The sequence below is a fragment of the Catharus ustulatus genome, chromosome 6 (assembly GCF_009819885.2).
Source record: "Catharus ustulatus isolate bCatUst1 chromosome 6, bCatUst1.pri.v2, whole genome shotgun sequence".
Classification (NCBI taxonomy): domain Eukaryota; kingdom Metazoa; phylum Chordata; class Aves; order Passeriformes; family Turdidae; genus Catharus; species Catharus ustulatus.
The window spans coordinates 38,935,874-38,956,280 of record NC_046226.1 but is presented as its reverse complement, the minus strand read 5'-3'; the positions used below and the strand labels follow the sequence as shown (position 1 = coordinate 38,956,280).

General features: G+C 39.7%; 1 protein-coding gene and 1 long non-coding RNA gene across 3 annotated transcripts; one reads left to right on the top strand and one right to left on the bottom strand.

Moving 5' to 3' along the window:
• Positions 1 to 2,798: 2,798 nt before the first annotated feature.
• LOC116997906 (embryonic protein UVS.2-like) lies at positions 2,799 to 16,287 on the top strand. The gene is made up of 11 exons (XM_033063135.2): positions 2,799 to 2,867; positions 3,029 to 3,053; positions 3,961 to 4,098; positions 5,389 to 5,506; positions 7,003 to 7,181; positions 10,663 to 10,744; positions 11,656 to 11,783; positions 13,451 to 13,566; positions 13,995 to 14,220; positions 15,312 to 15,430; positions 15,998 to 16,287. Exons 1-11 carry the CDS (start codon positions 2,799 to 2,801, stop codon positions 16,226 to 16,228), a joined length of 1,431 nt encoding a protein of 476 aa, XP_032919026.1. The 3' UTR covers positions 16,229 to 16,287.
• Positions 14,396 to 20,241, bottom strand: LOC116997907. 2 transcript variants are annotated; one of them, XR_004418262.2, is made up of 4 exons: positions 20,099 to 20,241; positions 19,587 to 19,706; positions 18,326 to 18,395; positions 14,396 to 14,498 (listed from the first exon to the last, which is right to left on the bottom strand). It is a non-coding gene; the product is annotated as an uncharacterized LOC116997907 (long non-coding RNA). The 2 variants fall into 2 exon arrangements; XR_004418263.2 differs by having other exon boundaries at positions 19,587 to 19,686.
• Between the last annotated feature and the right edge of the window lie 166 nt (positions 20,242 to 20,407).

Here is a 20,407-nt window from a genome sequence, read left to right as displayed (position 1 = left end):
CTTTCAATAATCCTAGCATCCTGAAAGACACAATATCTGTAAACAGTTAACTCTTAAATATCATTATTTTAAACACTCAGAAGTTTTGTGTATGTTTTTATTGTTTAACTCTTTTCAGCCTGTTATAGTGTAGTATAATAGCTTCACTTAATGGGTACAAAGTTATTTTAAAATGCTCTTCTGGCAGAATCTGACTTCTTCCTAAATGCAGAGTTGCTCAAAACAGCCTTAAAAAGAATTGCCATGTAGTAAGTGCAATGCTTTTTATAACTGTTACTTTAAAAATTAGGATTTTTTAATGTAGTAAGAACAGCTGGCCTCTTTAAAGGTGTAGAACTATCTGTGATTCCTCCTCAAAAGTCATAAGCTTCCTAAGGTGAGCACACAGTTGAGTTATGCCAACTGTTTGTCCACTAGAAATTGCCTGCATAACCTTTGAGTTAATAGCTGAGGAACTGAACTTTAATGTGATATTCCACTGGATGTTTAGACGATCACATGGCCGTTCACCATCCTGAATTTTGTTTCCCTTCATAGCAAGGGAACCCTTCACAGGTTCATTCACTCAAATGCTTTAGCCAAGGAAAATGCCTCTGTACTTTCTCATTATGGAAAAAACATAGGACATACTATACTTAATGCTTGTGATGATACCAGTTACTGTTACAGAACTAGGTAAAAACCCTCTACTTAAACATCTACATGTGTTTGTTTTTTCTAACTTTGTCATTTAACGTTTTGCCAAGAGCAATTTGGATTACATGGTGAAAGAAGTGCCCAGTCTTTGTCACAGAATAAAGGTGAAACTAAGTAAGTATTCCCAAAAATGTGATAAACATAATATTAAAATTTCTAACAAATAGCAGGGATAAAATACGTGGCAGATCAAGGACAGTGCGGCTAAGAATGAGAACTGGCAATTGCAATGTAAGAAAAGGCATATGGGAGAAGTAAAGCAAGTTACAGCTGTGTAGTCAAATTATTTGGATAGATAATGAAACCAAGACCTGAACATTATTCTGGTAGAATATCAAAGCAGATAATGTAGACAAGCAGCATCAAAAAGGAAATTTGCATCTATGAGACAACTCCTGATAATGTGTTATCAGTGATACAAGACTTTGGTCCAAAAATTAGCCTTGAAAAATACCCAGTTGGTTGTGGCAGTCAGGAAAACTAATTAAACCATGGGATTAATCTCTTGATTTGAGGGGTTTTTTTCCCATGGAATGAATATGCAAAACTGTATGGCAGAACTTCAAAGGGCCCTCCCATCTCTGCTTGCTGCACACCTGGAGTGACCCAGCTGCAGGCTCTCCACAGTGATCTGGTCTTGTACTCTTGATTCTATTGCCTAATAACTTCTGTTCTCTCCTCTGTCATTTTGAGATGCGTAGAAGCAGAAGTATTCTCCTGTGACTCCTTCTGTCTCTCTTTTGAGCCTGATCTTGAATAGATAGAGAGGTTGCTTGGAACTGTACTAGAGGATCTCTGGTTAACGATATAACAAACTAATGAGGACTTCTGAACTTCATCCTCTGATCAGCTGAAAAAAAAAGGTTTCTTTTTATCTGCACCTCATTATTTTTGGAAATTATAAAGGCAGATAAATTGTGGAAGTCACAGAAACGTGGTATGTTTTAGAAAGTTGAGGAGCAAATTATTAGTAGGATAAAATGAAAGTATTAGTAGCAAAGCTTTACATAGTATTAGCTAAAATTTTCCTAGCAAAATACTCCTTAAAAACAAAGGACCAGCCCATATATCTCTCAGGAAAGGCACTTGCCATCTTGATTTACTGTGAACCACATAGGTTCCTCAAAATATTGTCTTTGCAGGAAATGTCAAAGGTTTTCTTGCTTCTTTCTTAAAGATCTGATACAGTAAATTTTTACTGTAAAGATTTTCTACACATTTCACAATTTTCTTAGCCCCTCAGTATTTGTGCAGGGGCTGAAGCTGGGAGAAGAAAACAGGATCTGCCTGCCCATGGTGATGTTCATGTAACTTTAGCATGAATATTCTAATTCTTTGGCTTACTCTTACAGTGTGAGTTTTCAAGGATTCAGCCTGCTTTTCTAGTCTTGTTTCTATTCATGGACATCAAAGGAAGGAGGGTTTCCCAGAAGCTGGGAAGCCAAAACTTTTTGACCTGGTGATTTTATGTGTTTGCAGACTCCAGAAAGACACACCATTTCTGTCAGTAATGATTATATAGCAATACACCATGTTGGAAAAACAATTTCTGCCAACAATCAGATTCATCTGTGACTCCCAACAGATTTTTAGTGCTCTTGGCCAGAAATGCTTGACTGGGAGCTGTGCACAGAGGGGACAGGCAGATAGATGGGCTCTGCAGAGCAGGGTGTCTCCTGGCAGCAAGCTAAGAAGTTACTATTACAGGTAGTCAGTGTGGATGGATCAAAGAGTTCCTTGAGATGGAGTTTTGCTGTAAACAGACTGCTGCCGGATATCCTGTCCCTTGGTCAGTAGTTGGGGGACCTGCAGCAGCTCATGGCTTCTTAGAATTAAAGATGAGTCACTTTAAGGTTACTGAATTTTCTTTCCTATTGCTCCACTTCCTCTGTTTTCAAAAGATAAATAAGAAATGAGAGCCTGGAAATTCTCTTGAGAGGTCCTGCAGCTTGTTTGTTTTGTGAAAATACTTGTTGTTATCTAATTTTGTTACGCTTGTTAACAACAGCAGCAGCTTTCCCATAAAACTTGCCCCAAGTAAACTAACCACAATTTTGAGAACTAAGCTGCAGAGCAGAGAAGATCATCTCGGAAATTTGAAGATGAAGTACTTTCTTCTGCCAACTCATTTAGCATTTCTCTGTAGCTTTGCACTAAGTAAACCTGTCCAGGTGTGTCCCTGCTCTGAGATGTTGAGAATTTACATTGCTGCTGCTGAGTTGCTCTATCTTAAAATTAATTAGAAACCCTTACTGCTGTGATTCTACTTGATAGAAGTTTTCTGCTATGGAGATGAGCATGTACTAAAATATATGCACTTTCTTTTTTCCAGATAGCTACAGGAAAGAATGACTTAGGTGAGTTTGATTGTAATTATTATATAAATAACTACAGGTGTTGAAGAAGCTGCATCTGCATACCTCAATATCATTATTTTATATATTTTTCTCTCTGAAAATGTTTGGGGATTTTTTTCCACCATCGGTGGAAGGCAATTCACAGAATTCAAATGTGTTTTAAAGTCACATTCAGTGTGATTTTTTAGGTTGCTGCAATAAAGAAATTAAGAACAATTATTGAATAATTCCTACATGAAATGTTCTTTTCCATATGCAGCCCTAGAAAATCAGAATATTTTTCACTTTTTTCTTTCTTATACGATATATGGTACTTTCCTAAAGTCTGCTATACCCAAAACTTCTGTAATTTTTTTGCCTAAAAACAGACAGCTTTTGTCTGTGAGAAATGTATTCCCAGTATTTTAGAGTCAGAACTGAGGAGCACATCACAATGTCTTATGTCAAATTCACAATTAACCTGGAAATTGATGGCTTATATACATTCAATATGCATGATAAAAATAGTAATTTATTTTGTATTATTAATCCTATTTTTACAGAGGTCAATTGTGATTTTTCTTTAATTCCACAAGCTCTAATGGAGAGAACAATGACTTATAACACTTAGCATTTCCCTCTGAAAGCTCCCAAAGCCTCTTAAGCTAAAGTTTATTTAGTCACAACTTTGATTACAGCTACATTATGACATTTATATTAATACTAAACTTTTCTATTCAGGAAGCAAGGCAAACCTAACCCATTTTAGCATACTAATCCTTCCTCATATTATTAGGAAATGAACTTCAGTGAAACAAATTTCTGAACATGCAAAATCTTGCTTACTGCGTACCTCCTCATCTCCCTTTCTGCATACATATTTGCCTTCTCAGTGCCTTGTATGTTCTTTATTTTCTACACCTGCCAGGTAATGAAATAGCTGTGTATGAAGGAGACATCCTCTTGAGAAGAGGGCGACGCAGTGCAATTAACTGTGAGAGTTGTTTATGGCCCAAGTCACAAGATGGACTGGTCAAGGTTCCAGTTAACATCTCTTCTGATTTCTGTGAGTGTATGAAATGGATGTTCTAAAGTTAGCCTTGATTTTCCAGTCCCTGCCCTCCCTGTTTTTTTAGGTTTCTCTGGCATGCACTAAAAACAACCTTTGCACAAGTGACAATTTATTGACACATCTCTTTTTCTATCCTGTTAGCCCCATGGAATTTTGGCTAAGACTCCAAAAGATCACACTAAAATATGTGCTTATTTGGGCCAATAGTCAGGTAATTAATTGTAATTTCAAATATTAGCTTGCTCCTGTTAGATACAATGCACTTGGATATTTAGCAAGTACATTAGAAGAGGCATAATTTGTTCACATTATGAATGTATTTTTGTCAAAATTACCACTAGGAACATGTTTTTGAATTCTCTAATTTTCTTTCAAATCTCTCATAGAAATATTCCCCCACTAGAACCCCTGTAGAGGCAAAAATAGAGGAAAAGTCCTTGGAGATATTTTTTCCTATGTTGATTCCCTCTATTCAGTCAATAGCTCTGTCCTGTGCAAACGGCTGCAGGAGTGAATTCCATACAGACCCTTCTTCAAAGATCTTACCTTGCGAAAAAATGGCGTGGAAGTAAAATACAGCCTGAGCCTGACTCCTGTTCCTCAGGGAAAGGGACTGAGGAAAGCTCAATGTCTATGTTATGTAGGCTGCTTCTCTGCCCATGTGCTCTAGACCTGCAGTATATATTCTTGTGGCTATTCCCTCTATTTCCCTCTCTCCAAAGTTTAAATAGGAAATTGTGGATACACATCAGTTGTAGATGATTCATAACTGAGGAAGCCAAATAAGCCAAAATGTTCCAAAGTAGATAAACACTCTGATCTTTATTTGGTACCTGAATAGAAACACTGTGATCTTCAGAGCCTTGGCTGTCTCAAGTGATTCCAGAGGGGGCTGTTCCAAAGGCAGGCATTTGCTTTTTCTGATAAACAAAATAGGGTTTTGGTGCTTAGCTACAATCAACGGGCTCATTTGGGATACTGTAATCCAACTATTTGTATCTGAAACTGCCTCATTTCTTCTGTTCTGTCTAATGGAAGGAACAATGCCAATCTTTTCTTTTCCATCAGCCGTCTCCTAATTAATACGCATATGGGATAGCTGTAATTATTGTACTTCCCCATAAAAGTCCAATCAGTTTGAAGATTTCTGAATGTCTGGTGCCCTTTTTTTTACTATGCTTGCATGATAAAGAGCTGTGAAATTTGAAAGAAATGCACCCCATCAACACACCTTGGTTTTTGATTAACCAAGAAAGATTTCTCCTGGCCCCCTTCTCTTTCTAGCAATAACAGAGAGGTCTTGGATTGTTGATGCTTTGCAAGAGATCTCCACACTGACCTGTGTGCAATTTGTAAATCGCACTACAGAAACAGACTACGTTTATGTCGAACGAGGGCACAGGTAAGCTCCCCTCTCCTGAGAGCTGCAGTACTCAAAATGTCTTTCAGATTCCTTTTGGGTTTGTTTTGGATTTAAGTAATTGGGTTTTTTTTTTCATCCTAGCAGTCAAGATTTAGACAGAAGATACAATTTTTTATTTTTCTTTAGGTATACTGGTAGTTACATCAGTTAATAGGCTGCAGGAATAAATGTATGTGTGGATTTAACAATACAGTAATTTCACGATTATAAGCTGCACTGAGTATAAGCCGCACTTCCGGGTGCCAGCAACTTTTCATTCTTTGTCCGTACATAAGCCGCACCTGATTATAAGCCGCACGTTACAATACAGAGTGTGATAAAAGGTATCTATTCTATCACCATCTGTTGAGGGTGGGGGCAGTGATCCTTATCTCAATGGCAGATATTCTGCTAATGGGCCATCCATTGAAACCAGGTGGGGCATTGTTCTTTATCTTTTCATTTTCACAACCCATCCTTCCTCCAGGGAGTCATTTTCTGCTTATGGCCCACTGAGTCCCACTGTGGGACTGATAAAATTACTGCATCCCATTGGAAGTTGCTCCAGCCAGGAGGAAGAGCCCAACATTTCTTACTAAGATAAAAACAGAGGTTTTGAGACACTAAGGGACCCCCTTTCTCCACTGGACTCCAGAGGAAAACCGGATTTCTCCACATCACCACTGGACCTCCGGAGGGAAACTGCACCTTCTGCAGGAGCACTGCTCCAACTGAATCACATCTGTCACTGCAGGAGGATGCAGCCACCATTTAATGGGACTGCTACCAACACCCTGCCTGACGGGGTGTCAGGTTGTACTCTGACTTTGTCAGGGTTTGGAGTTTGTTTCTTTGTAGTATTGTATTTCTATTTTAATTTCCCCAGAAAAGAACTGTTATTCCTAATTCCCATATTTTTGCTTGAAAGCCCCTTGGTTTCAAAATTATAATAATTTGGAAGGAGGGGGTTTACATTCTCCATTTCAAAGAGAAGTTCCTGCCTTTCTCAGCAGACACCTGTCCTCCAAACTAAAACAGCAACTTTTTGTTCTTTGTCCATATATAAGCCGCACCTGATTATAAGCCGCACTTCGGGTTCGGACCAAAATTTTGGTCAAAATGGTGCGGCTTATAATCGTGAAATTACTGTAATTCAAAATAATGTAATTCAAAATAAGAAACTTTCTTTAATTGTTGTAAAAAATTAAAATAAGTGTAATTGTTTCAGGTTCTTTGCTTAACACTTTATACTGCTTTGTCTTAGTTTGATATAGCAAATTTACTGGTTTAAAATTTGCCCTCCTCATCACAAAGGCTTTATTTCCCTCCCACCATGTCATTTGGCAGCTTTCAGAAGTCTAGATACCTCATGCCAGTGACTGCATGTCCCTCTGCTGTGGCTATATATCTAGAGAACCTTGGTGACATAATCAATACACCTATGTATTTGTATTTGCTAAATGCGATCCTTTTGGTTATTGATTGTTTATTCTTAGCTGCTGGTCTTACTTTGGAAAGATTGGAGGACGTCAAGCAGTAGGCCTGGTGAAAAATGGTTGCATGGATAAAGGAGCAATTCAGCATGAAATGAACCATGCACTGGGTTTCATCCATGAACAGGCACGGAGTGATCGGGACAGGTTTGTCAAGATTATGTGGGAACACATAGCGGCAGGTATGTCCACTAAACCTTAAGAGAAAATATATGCTTACAGTTAAAGGAGAATGTTTCTCCTGTGAACAACAATGCAAATAAGAACCATGATTAATGCTGGCTGAATTGCAGCAGCAGCAGCAGCACATTCAGTGTGATGGAATTTCTTGTTCAGTGTTTGTACTAAGGGAATTTCTGTGGCTACACCTACGGCAGTATGAAAGATGCAGCCTAAAAGTAGCTCTATATTTTTATTTTGATTGCCATCTTGAGCCCAGACCCCAAAATACCAGCATCATCAGGATTACAAAATGTTGTTGCAAAGACTTGGCCAAGAGGCAAGACTATGGAACCCTTAACTGAGGGGGGTGAAGTGTGACATTCTAGAGCATGTTGTGGAATCACACAATAATTCTATCCCGGGAAACAGGGAAAGGCAGCACTAGGCATCTTGCCAGTGAGTGAAATGCTCATATCCTAAAACAAGGGGCTCAATGTGGAGGCATTGGAAACACATGCAACCATTAGCATTTGCAAAATTCTGGGACCTGGCTTGATGTGAGAGGAAAGACTGTAATTATTTCCTCCTTGTGGACAGGATCATATACATATGAAAAGAAGGATCCATGGGGAGCAATCAGGAGTGGTAATTCTGTAGAGGAAAAACAAGTGGATATTATTTATGGAAAAGAATACAGAATTAATAGTTTGGGTATGTGCCCATGATCTGTAAGCTGGGAACATGGACTTCAGGCTCTGGGGAGGACAGGGTAGAGAGAAAGGCAAGAGATCCAAGTGAAAGTGAGAAAGTGGTACATAGAAGGAAAATACCAGAAGTATACAGGGAGTCACTTGTCTGACAGCTGTTAGAGAGCTGAGGAGTAACCCATAACAATTGTAAAAAGACAATGGTCTATTTAGTTCATTATAGAAAATAATAGTAGATGAGGCTGGACAATTGAATACCAAATTCTATTTAGTCACTTCAACAAATATGATAGTCAACTACTCAAAATCATGCACAGCTAAAAATATATCCATCTTTTCCTCCAGATGGAACTTGATTGTTTTTATTGCAAATTCCTAACACACTGTTCTCCAAACTTTCTTCAGCTATTCCCATGATATCCTAAGTAAATTCCATTTGTGTTATTTATTGAGGTTTCAGCTCTAGTGTTAAGGTGCAATTTTGCTGGGAGTTGTTTGCCATTGTACAACAAGGGTGTGCCACGTTTGAAATGTCAGCAAAGGATGGGCTAGCAAAGAGAAGTTGAAAACATGAAGTTATATACACTAAACACATATAATCTTACACTATTATTGCAAGGAACTCCACAGGTTCAGATGTAATTCCTGAAGGATACAGATGTAACCAAGCTCTGATTCAGGCACAGTAATGAAATGATAAATGAGGTGAAGAGGTAAAGAGGACAAGGCTATGACAAAGGAGAGGAGGTATATTGTTGGTGTTTTGAGTGTTCACCATAGGTGGAGAATGAGATGCTTTGTGTGGAAAGGGAGTTGGAATGCAGAGTGTGCAGCTCAAGCACTGCAGGGGGAAAAAATGCAAAGACATGCAGGGAAAAGGAAATGGAGAAAGAGCTACGTTGATGAGGACTGTAATGTAAAAACATGCTGCTGTTAACAGTGCTGATGGCAGAGCTCCTGCTGACCTTGGTGGTGCAGAACTAGACCTCAAGACCTTTTCCAGATCTCAGCTCTCTCACACAAGCTATTTTCCTCCTGCCAGGAGTTTCATATTGTGAATGTTTTCTGGGTTTTGTTTTTATCCAACAATTTACCTTGGAAACCATCCTACTTCTTTGTTTTGACAAAATTCAGTCTGATTGGTTCTGTCCACATAGCTACTTGAAACCCAGCTTGTTTTTCCTACACTTTTGGGAAAAGAAAATATATATACAGAGTCTTCAGCCATAGTTTCCTTTTCAGCTCTTCTGAGTCATTGCATTTGCATTCTGGCAGAGGCCGATTTTTTTCTTTTTTGAGAGTGGAAAAGATGGGGTAGGTCCCCAAACATGTGCAGGTCTAGACAGCCAGATCTCTTTGGCATGAGATGAGATAGGTACTAGTTTGCTGGCAGCACCTCAGTCCAGCCAGGATGCTGTCACTTTTTCTTTATTTAGCAAACTAATTCAGCAAAGCACTTCTGTGCCAAACAGTAGCCATATGCTTCAGTGTTTCACCACGTTTGAACTGTGTTCTTTGTTCATCACCTCAAAAAAAGCTGCACACTTGCTGATAATTCTTTCTGAAGTCAGTATGGCAGATAAGAGGGGCTGAGATTAAAACAGAGTCAGGAAGGCCAATGTTGTTGAGAAACAGTTAAAGCCTTAACTGAGTTTCACAGCTATGAAAAGCTCCAAATTCATGTTTATCCTCAAATTTTCTATTAATTGGTATTTCAAATCTTCTTTTTGCATCTGTTAGCCCTCAGCCCAGGACCAGTGCTGAAGGACATTAACTGGCTGAGTTGCAAGCCTGCCAGCTGAGTTGGGTAGATCTCAAAGATGTCCAACTCTGAACTCTTGTCCAGATGGTCTGTGCTTTACAAACCACATTTGTAGTTACAATAATGAAGGTACAGAACTTGAAATGAGTGCTCAGTGGCTAGGGGTTTAGTCTTAATGCCAGGCTGGCTGCATTCAGCTCCCTGCTCTGACAGTGCTTGTTTGCCTGTCTCACCATGGAGAAGAGACCCAGCATGTAATTCATATTCATAATATCCAGTCAGTGAGAAAAAGAAGTGCCTTCTTCACATGAAACTCCCTCCAAGTGTGTCTCTCTTTCCTTCCCTCTCCTCTGACTATCCTGGGAGCCTTGAGGAATAGCTTCAGTGCCTAACTTGGAGAAATAAAACTAGGTGACATGAAATCCAGTCTCTGTTCCTGGGCCCCAGCCCTGTATCACCTTCTTATCTCATATTGGCTTTTTAAGGTTAAACAGATGAAAAGTGATGAGATGTTCAGCAGCTGTTCTGACAGAATTTTTGTTTCATGTGAGTCATATCACTTCACTCTAGTCACTGCTGATGGGTTTGACCAGACACAAAGCCAGAACATGTCTGGTAGCATGGGCTCTGGGGCAAGTAACAGGTGAAAGGACTCAGCAAGACATCACCCATGCATAGTTTTGAATTTTTCATCTAGGTGGTCAGCCAGATTTCCCTCTCAAGGTATAGATGCTGCTTTGGGGACATATGTTGGATGCTTATAATATTCAAGATAATGCACTGAAATATGTTTGGAGACACTCTAATGAAGATGGACAGAGGAATACTTTTGCTTGAAGAGTAGGGTGTATTCATTGATTATATCAAAACTTAGCTGATTATATTCTGAAACCCACTGAAATCTCTGGTGGTTTTGATAGATCCAAGATCTCATGAGAACACATATTAGTATCCTGTGTTACTCTCTGGATTATGACAGCAGGCAGTGTACTATTAGCAATGTTTGTTCTGACTGACTTTCCTACCTTACAGGGGAACAAGGGAACTTTGGGAAAATGAATTCCAAAAACCTGGGCCTTCCCTATGACTACTCTTCAGTGATGCACTACGGCGCGTAAGTTATTTGCTGAGATATCCTTTCAAAGGAGCAAACAGCTTTCAGGTCTTCTGCTCAGATCTAGGAAGAAATTGTTGCTCTGTTCAGGGAGTGACTTTTGCTGTTCATTTAAAATTGAGCATGGACATAACTAAGGATGAGCATACTTCCTTTGTCAGCAGGATTCCTGGAAAACAAGAGTTGATATGGATAGAAACAAAACATAGGACATTTTCTTCCAATGTGCTCTTCCCTCTTGCTAAAGGCCTTTGACATGGCTGTGGCCTGAAGTCTAACTCTACTGAATCACTGGTCTAAACCAGTTCTGAAGTTTAAATTATTTTGTAAACATGGTAACAGTTGATCACAGCCAACAACATTCCAGTATAGAGGCAAGAAAGATGGAATTTTTTATATCATTGAGATGTTATATGCTGCTTTATGTTAATCTGGGAACATTGTCTAAGACTGCAATTTAGTCCATAACGTGCAAGCTTGTATCATGTACCTTCTCTTTTATTTCCACAAGCAAGTAACAATTTTGGAACAAAACCATGAAATAAAACTGGACTAGCAGAAGGCAGGAAATTGCAGATAGCAAACAGGCAATTAGTAGCTGAGACAGAACTATTTCTGCTCCTTTGCCTGAGGAACCAGGAAGGGGTGATTTGGTCCATTTTGTTGGATATTGGTGAAAGGCCTTTTCACTCAGAACAGAGCAGTTTTTTCTGCTTGCTTGCTATCACCTGCTGAAGACCAAATATCTGCCATGCTGGTGCTCTTCAGGGAAGGCTACCTGCTCCCTGAGAAGCTTCTTGTCCATTTCCATTAAAATTCTGTTTATGTGGTACACAAAAAATGATTATGCAATTAGAGAATGTCCCTGTCTATGAAAAGCAATGTAAAATGTGATTTCCTTATTTCTACAGGTATGATTTCTCCAGCACCCCAGGAAAACCAACTATTGTACCAGTTCCTGACCCCTCTATACCTATTGGGCAGAGAGAAGGGCTAAGTAACTTGGATGTAGCTAAAATCAACAAGCTCTACAAGTGCAGTAAGTGCTGTAGACAGAAGGCATGTGAATACAGCTGATATCTGTAGGCACTGACAGACATTCCCCAAAGGAAAGCAGCCCTGTGTCCCTCCACTATGTCTCTCTCACCCTACAACAGAAACAGAACTGTCCTGTTCCAAACTTCTGCCTTCCTGGAAAGGACTATTTACTTGCAATAATTCACTCTCGTTTTGAGTTATCCTCACCTAATCCCTGCTCTTTGAGATAAGCAAAACCCATCAGAGAACTCAGGGTTGTTGCCTCTGTCAAATTCTCATCTCAGGAAAGCTCTGAAGGTTGCAAAGCATGTAAGCTCTCTTCAGCCATGAGCATAGCTCAGAGCGATGTGCATCAGTAATGCCATGAGATTTGTGATTTCTCTTAATTACAAAATGACTGCAGGGCTGTAAGCATGGGTGCCATTCAGCCTGATAGAACATCTCTGAGGAGAAAATCATGGGCATTTTGTATAGACATCTACTTTCTTGTCACATCCATTTCTTAACTCATCCTTAGCATTCCTCTATAAACAGGAACTTCAGCCAGGATGCACAGAGCAATTACAACATCATGCTCCTACACAGGTTTTGCTTTAACTCCCAGGACACAGGCTAATTGATTTATATGGTATTTGACTTTTCTGAGATGTTATTCAATTAGTTTCCACCAAAACAGCAAGAAGCCTTAACAAGACCTAAGTATTAGTGTACTAATTTCTGCTCTTTTGTTAGAACTTAGTTAAATAATTAGAATTTAGAATGAATCAGCATTCTTTCAGTTGGTTTGTTAGGTAGGAGTGGTTCCTCCAAATTCACAACTGCAGATGAGACAACTTTACAATTTATGTGTCTCAAAGATAGTGATAACAAGTATTTAGTGATATTTATTCTTGACAGTGGGGCTGGGAATGAATCACACTTCAATACCATTACTATGTAATTTCATAATTAGATCTGTATGTTTTGGAAGAAAGGAATTAAATTTTACAAAAACGTAAAAACTCAGGGACTAAAAGAACCCATAGAAAGTCTGGTTGTCTCAGGAAAAGTTGGAAGCAAGAGAAAAATGTCATAAATTCCTATTAGCAGATCTCATATATTCACATTTTGTAATTTGGGGAGTTACATAAAATGCAAAAAAATAAAGATGAGGAAAGACAAAAGTCATATGATAAAAGACTTTGTATATCAGTCACTAAGTCTGTAGGTTGACTTCAGTGCTGTCTGTTACTGTTTCCCCTCAGTGACTACCTCTCTTTGCTTTGACAAAATCTTGTTTTCAAACTTGATTTTTGTGTACACTTATGAATACACAGGGTTGCTGATGGAAATTGATGCACTGCTGTCATTGAAAGTACTTCTGTGATTGAAGTTAAGGAAGTTCACAAAAGATGCAGGCCTTTTTTAGCAAACTAAAATATGTGAGCAAAGCCCTGTTGTCTTTAAAAAAACATTAGTAGGTGAAACAGGTGAGTACCTTAACTACCTTTATTTCACTTGCAGGTTCTCAATAACTTTTACCCCAGGAACAGCAATACAGTTGTAAGCATTATCCTTAATTTATACAAGCTTGAATGCTGCAAAAGGTTGGAGAGACTTGTCAAGCATTATGGGAATATTTTTGTGCAGTTTTCATTCTCTTCAATGCTGTTTGGTTCTTCCCTTCAGATTGCTGTAGCTCTGTGTTGCCTAAACCCAAAGGCTCGTTCTCCTCTGTCAACTACCCATCCCCATACCCGAACAATAGCAGCTGTCTGTGGTTGATCCGCATCCGCCGAAGTAAGGTAATTTTTATTAGGAGAAAATAGGTTTGGACCACAGTATCCAGGCTACACAGCATTATTTTGTTACCATGAGTAACACCTGGGAGTCAGTTTCATGGATCAAGATATCTAATTTATTATGCAGTAAATGAAAGTCTCGATAATTTCCATGAGAATTAAGACTGTTAGAGGGATTCTTTCACTCAATTTTTATCCAGTTCAGACTGGATGGCTTTTCAAAGACAAGCAGTAGTGAAACATCAGTTTCTGGGATCTCAGTAATAGGACAGCTAGGTGAAATTCGGTGCTCTTTTTATATAGAAAGTAAGGTTTCAGTAATACATGGATAGTAAAATAAATATGAAGGTTCACTTCATATTCAGGTAGATGCTTTGAGACTTTCCCTGTGTATAACATTAAACCCAACTTTTGCTTTTTTTTTTCTCCAGGTTTTCCTGCAGTTTGAGGCTTTTGATCTCCAAGGCTCCTTGAACTGTTCTTCTGATTATATAAAAATTTATAATGGGAACAGCAAGAGCTCCCCTGTCTTGCTGGACAAGTACTGTGGGAAGGGTCCACTGCCCTCCTTAGTGGCATCTGGATCAACAATGCTGGTAGAGTTTGCAAGTGATGAGAGCATTACAGCCACGGGATTCAGAGCCTCCTACAACAGGGGTATGAACACTTCTGTACAAAGCTTGGAGAGCAGCATTAGCAGTATTTGTACAGAAGAACTGAAAACTTTTACTGTACACTACAGACCAGGTCTTTTTGCTGTCATTCTTCACATTTTCACAGCAACTGGAATGCAGAAGGTTAGGCAGTGATGTGTCTGAAGGTTCACAGGAAACAGAAATGGGATGTTGCATGGCTGTCATGTTAGTTATCCTGAGATCTCACTCACATTCTTCTGAGAGCTTCTGTTAGGCTTCTTCATATCTCCAGAGCAACGTCTTTAAATAAGAACAATGCAATGACTGAAATTAATAGGAGCAGTGCAGCCAAAGAGCACAAAGATTGCAGGATCAATCAAGAGACATCAACCAATGAGATGCAAAGCCAGTAGCAGGGCAAGACATTATTCAAGGTTTTGTGGGATTTTATGCAGCAGAGAGGTACTGACCTTGGGTACCTTATACTTTCGGAATTAAAAGCTTTTGTTATGTACACGAAACACAGTGCTTCCTGTAGTCACGTGAGGGGTGTCTTTTTTCCAGATACACAAATGCATTCTGGACTGCCAGACCAAATTCTGTTGCGCTGTGACCTGCTTCCAGCAAGAAGGCAGTACCCCAACATTGCCTCATTTCAATTGAAAATCCAAACTTCTTTAGCGCATAAACTGAAGAAGTCTCAGAGAAGTGTTATTTTTATTCTTTTTGCTTTATTCAGTGGAGTGATTTCTAGAAAGCACTAGATATAGCTTGATAAGGCAATCTCAAATACTTGAGCTGATTCTTTTCTGAAGAGCAGCTAGTACCATCAGAATACTATGCTAATATGGTAACAGTCGATTGGAAAGTCAGATACAGCTTTAGATGCAGCTGTTCCCTGTCCTCCAAAGATTATTTATCAGACATGGTTCTAGTTCTTTCAGTACAGCTGCTGATACAAACATTAAGTGAAGCAATAAAGTACTTCAGCAGTAGATTTTCATGGTAGCACATTTTTTTCTTGAAGAAATAATACAATAGGGTGTAAGCAAGTTCATTTCTACTGACAAAACACTCTTGTTAATATATCTGGTTTTCTCCTTTACTCCTCAGTGAATTGTGGAGCCACTTTCAGAGATTCAAAGGGAGTCATCACCTCCCCAAACTACCCCAACAAATACCCCAAAAACCGAGCATGTTTCTGGGTCATCACTTCTCCAGCAGGATACAAGGTAAGGCACAGATGAATCAATTTGTGGGTTTTATCACTGTTCTCTGATGAAACCTCTGTTTCCCTTGAAGAGTAAGAGCTGTTATGTCACTTTTTCAGCAGGCATTCTCAGAGTAAAAATGTGAAAGCAGAAATTCATTTTACGAATTTATGCTGAATCTCGGTATCTGAGGTGCTCAGCAAGGGAAAACCTTTACATGTGCAAGTGAACTCTATAAATCTAGCCTGTACCACAAGGCTTTCTTCAAAATAATCCCTAGGTAAGAGCTCCCACTAGAAAACTGAAACATCACACAGGTGCTGTTTTTATATTTCTCTAGAGGAAAGAATGTGAAGTGTAGAAGATCAATCTTGTCCCTTGCTTCTCCTTCCAACCCAAATACTGATGAACTAAGCAAATAATTTGCTACTAATTTGCATTGCCATATGGGATCAGGATGTGGCACACACAGAGAATAAAAAATGGTGCCTGCACACAAGGAGTTTAGAGTATTTGTCGTTGTTAAAAAATGGGTAAGAGAAAAGGCTGCAACCTGGAAACAAAGTGCTTTGGTTGTATTTTCTCCAGATATCTCTCAAAATGTTATCCTTTGAGCTGGAATATAGTGACAGATGCATCTATGACTACTTGCTCATACATGATGGAAGCCGCCCTACATCACCTGCAGTTGGCCCTTATTGTGGGACAGAGAAGGTTGCAGACTTTACCTCCACTGGGAACTTTGTGCTGGTTGAATTCCATAGTGATATAGTGTGGGAGTTGCCTGGATTTGTGATGAGTTATACATTTGCTAGGTAAGTGCAATACAGATGGGTTTTGAAAAACACAGAATGAGAATAAGAGCCCACCTAGCCACAGGCAGAGGTCAAGATTACACCAATTTCAGGAAAAAAAAATATAGCCTGATACCTTTAACAAGCATGAAGTTTGACCTTTTAGGAAGACTTGTAGTCTTACATCTACAGTGATGTAACTTCCATGGTGAATCAAGGACAGAAATGTTCTTGCCCATGGGATGCTTCTGTCTGAGACTGTATGCTTTCTATTATAGTATTCTTATTGCTGGTGTTGCATGGCCAAACACAATAGCAGAGCTAAAACTATGTAAGCATCAAGAACTTCTAGTGGCAGAAACTGTGCCCATAAAAAAATTTAGAACATGGCTATGTAGCAACTTTTACCTGTATTCTGGCAAATGCTATTACCCAACCTTAATGTGTATTCCAGCATGCATACAGAAAAATCTTCAGACACATTTATTTATGTTTTGAAGCCAAAATCACTTACACAGTTCATATAGGCACCAGAGCTTAGCCTAGAAATCACCACTTGACACTAAACAAGTGGTGTCATAGTACGGTATGACATACAGTACCTCAACTCAAAGATTTGCACTACTCCTCTGTGAGATGAACCAGGTCAGGGAACAGATTTAACTAAAGAAACTAAACTTAAGAGTGGCAGGAACAAGCAGTGAGGGAGAAGGAATGGAATGAAGCACCTATTGGTGTAACTTTGCTGTGGCCTGAGTCAGGTACTGGAATTGTCCATAAGGTGTTACCAAAATATTTTTTAAAAATTAGGCCTGAAAACCTAATGCAAAGACCATTGAATGTTCTCTTTGGAGAGCATTTTAGGTGTGAAATCCTCCTTCTCTAAGAAGATGGCTGGAGCGGAGAAAGAAATCACCACTGTAAAAACCTAACGCATTGCCTTGATTTGATGTATTCAGAATTAAATGCTAGTGCCAAACTGGGAGATGCCAGAACATAATGAATAATAAAAGATTTTGCTGAGATTATGTCTTTGTGAAGAAAAGCATGTAGAAATTGCCAATTTGCTTTCCTGGTGCAGCCAAGAAAATTTTGAATGATGATGACTTTGTAGCAGCAGGGGGGAGGGGTTTAAAATCTGTAATATTTTGCTTTTTAAACACTGGTTAATTTTCACTCACAGAAGAATGATAATTGATAAGTTGTGGACATCAGGGTTTAGAGCTTGCTTGCATCATGGTGGGAAAGTGCAAGCACAGCACGCAACAAATATTTGTATTTCTTACAAGCTCCAATCTTCTGGCTATAAAAAGTATTCCTTCATTTAATTTGGCTTACTATTAAGATTGGCATATATTTGGAGAATGTAACCATTTCATCAGCATGACAGAAAATTAAACTCTACTTCTATTTTTAAGCTCAGCTCCAGACTGTAAAAATGCTAATTCTTCTCCTTGAATCTGAGGATTTTGATGGAGGTGCAAAAGTAACAACCTCATGATGACTCTCATCGTATAAGAGAGTTGAACTGGTCCCTGTTTTAAACACACAGTGCTGAACAGCTTTGTAACTTGAGTATTACTTTAGGTTCCCTTCCCTTGGTCAGACATGGAGCTCTACGTAGGTGCAATGTTTTACATATTCACATATATTTGCTAAAAGAGCATGATCAGCACATTCCAAAAGCAATATACCACATGCAGGATTACAGGTTTTGCAATTTGTCCCTAGAAATATGGTTTTAAGTAGGACATTGCCCATGTATAAATACACTCATATTCTGGACTATATGAAGGAAGATTAACCAGCTAGTAGACACAAGGGACAGTATAGTCAGAAGTTCAGGATTTAAAAACCACAATAGGAGGATTTTCAGAAGTTCTAATTAAAGTTCAGCACTCAACACATTTTTTAAATCCAAAATGCAAGGATTTAACCTTAAAACACAGAGGTATCTAGCAGTGATGAATATATGCATTCCCATAGATGTACCCAACTCATGACACAAACAGATATTACCTTAATTGCATACAAAATTGCTTTTAAAGAGAGACCCACTGCCACAATTCTGTGTGTGTGTGGAAGAAATAAGAGTGTTTGTGCCCACATATTCCTTTTTTACCTGCTTTGAGACTGTCCTGGTTCCTACCTGGGAGGCAAATCACAGGCTTTGAGTGCTATGCTTTTGTAGTCTGTAAGAACCAGAACAGAGTTCTGTCAATTATTGCTGCAGGAGAAAAAACAGTCTGGAATAAAGCGTTACAGAAGCACACAAAAATGTACTACTCATAGGTCTATTTTTGTGCTTAATTTAAAACACATTTCCCTTACATAAATAAATAACTGTGGTTGAGATGATGCTTGCATGACTACAACCCCGCTTATTGAATCATAGAATAGTTTGGCTTGAAAGGGACACGTAAAGGTCACCTACTCCAAAACCCTGCAATAAGCAGTCATCCTCAACTAGACCAAGTTTCTCAGAGCCCCATCCAACCTGACTTTGAATGTTTCCAGAGGTGGGGCATCCACTATCTCTCTGGGCAACCTGTTACAGTGTCTAAACACCCACACATAAAATTTTTGTCCTTATACCTAGTCTAAATAAACCCTCTTTTAGTTTAAAAACATTGTCCCTTTTTCTATCACAACAGGCCCTGCTAAAATTCTCATTCCCATTTCATATAAGCCCCCTGTAGGTACTGAAAGGCTGCAATAAGGTCTCTCCAGAGTCTGCTTGTCTCTTGACTCGACTCAACCCGACTCCCCCAGCATGTCCTCATAGGAAAGGTGCTCCAGCTCCCTAATCACTTTGTGGCGCTCTTTTGGACGTGTTCAAACAGGTCCTTGTCTTTTCCGTGCTGAGGACTCCAGACCTGGATGCAGCACTCCAGGTGGGAGCTCCCCAGAGCAGAGTAGCTTTAACTGTGTAGGACAGAGAATGTTCAACTCACTGTGCAGCAACTGAGTTTGGCAAGAAGACATAGAAACCAAAGCCCATTTAATCTCTCCTGCACTTCACATAGAAATTGAAAACCTTATAGGCTAAGTAGTCACATAGGATTTTATAATCGAGTTCGCTTTACTACGGGAAACATCCGCGGGCAAAAAAGAGAAATAAAGGAAAGCTGCTGGTTGCTCTGATGCCAAATGGCCTTGGGATCAGGAGCTGGAGAACCGCGGGGGCCGGGCCCCCTCTGGCGGACACCTGCAGGGAACGGGAATGGGAACGGGAACGGGAACGGGAACGGCAGCGTGTGGCGCTTCTGCAGACAGGTGCGACAGACAGACAGACAGACTGACGGACAGACAGACACCTCCTCTCCCGCCCTGGCCACGCCAGCCGCCAGGCGTTTCTCAGCAGGGAGGCTCCGTTTCCTTACCGTGATCCCCCCGCGCATCCATAGCGCTGCTCCATGCATGGGAAGTTTCCTTGGGTTGCTGCTTGTACTTTCCCCTAAAGAGCCGCACTCCAAATTCCACCTGTCAATCGGTAGGTTGCACTGTAACATCAAGATTGAAACCTCCTGTTTCTGTTTCCCCATTGAGCGCCTCAATAGCAAAGACAATGAAGCCTTTTATTTGTTTCGATTCCCTGCTTTATGCCTACAATAAATACCTGGAATTTCCGTGTGGTCTCTAACACAATTGTTGGACAGGTGCGAATTTTAGCTTCCACGCCTTTCTAATGCTTTTTACCATTAAAAAACCTAACCAAACAAAAACCCCAACAAGCAAACAAATGCAAAAAATGAATGATTGAGAGAGAAGCCCTCCATTTTTCCCTTTTAATGAGTTTTACTTCCTTGAATAAATCAGTCCATTTCCTAATTTAATTGTGTAGGTCTTTACAACGTGGCGTTAAATATTAAACAGGACAGAATGCACAATGTACCTGCAAACCAGGCGGTTTGAACAGGATGACTCATTGGCACTCCGTGACTCATTTCACAAACACTGCAGGACACTTCTCCTGAGGGCAGGGGGATCGCACTGGCAGGATGGGCTGGGGAAAACTAGATTTTTCAGTTCAGCTGATTTTTGCTCTTCTGAGCCAGGATCACGCCACAGGTTTAGGACAAAAAAAAAAAAAAAAGATACAACTCCGAGTAGCTTGAGCGCAGCACTGCCAGCCTTAGAGAATACACTTTTTTTGTCTTATTAACACCCGAGATCAGCCAACGCCCCCCAGGACATGGCGCCT

Bases quoted from the DNA above. Each gene is read 5' to 3' on its own strand.
- LOC116997906 (XM_033063135.2), top strand. From the start codon at position 2,799: ATGAAGTACTTTCTTCTGCCAACTCATTTAGCATTTCTCTGTAGCTTT. The intron at 2,868-3,028 runs GTGTGTCCCTGC...TCTTTTTTCCAG, and splicing joins CACTAAGTAAACCTGTCCAG to ATAGCTACAGGAAAGAATGA. The intron at 5,507-7,002 runs GTAAGCTCCCCT...GTTTATTCTTAG, and splicing joins TATGTCGAACGAGGGCACAG to CTGCTGGTCTTACTTTGGAA.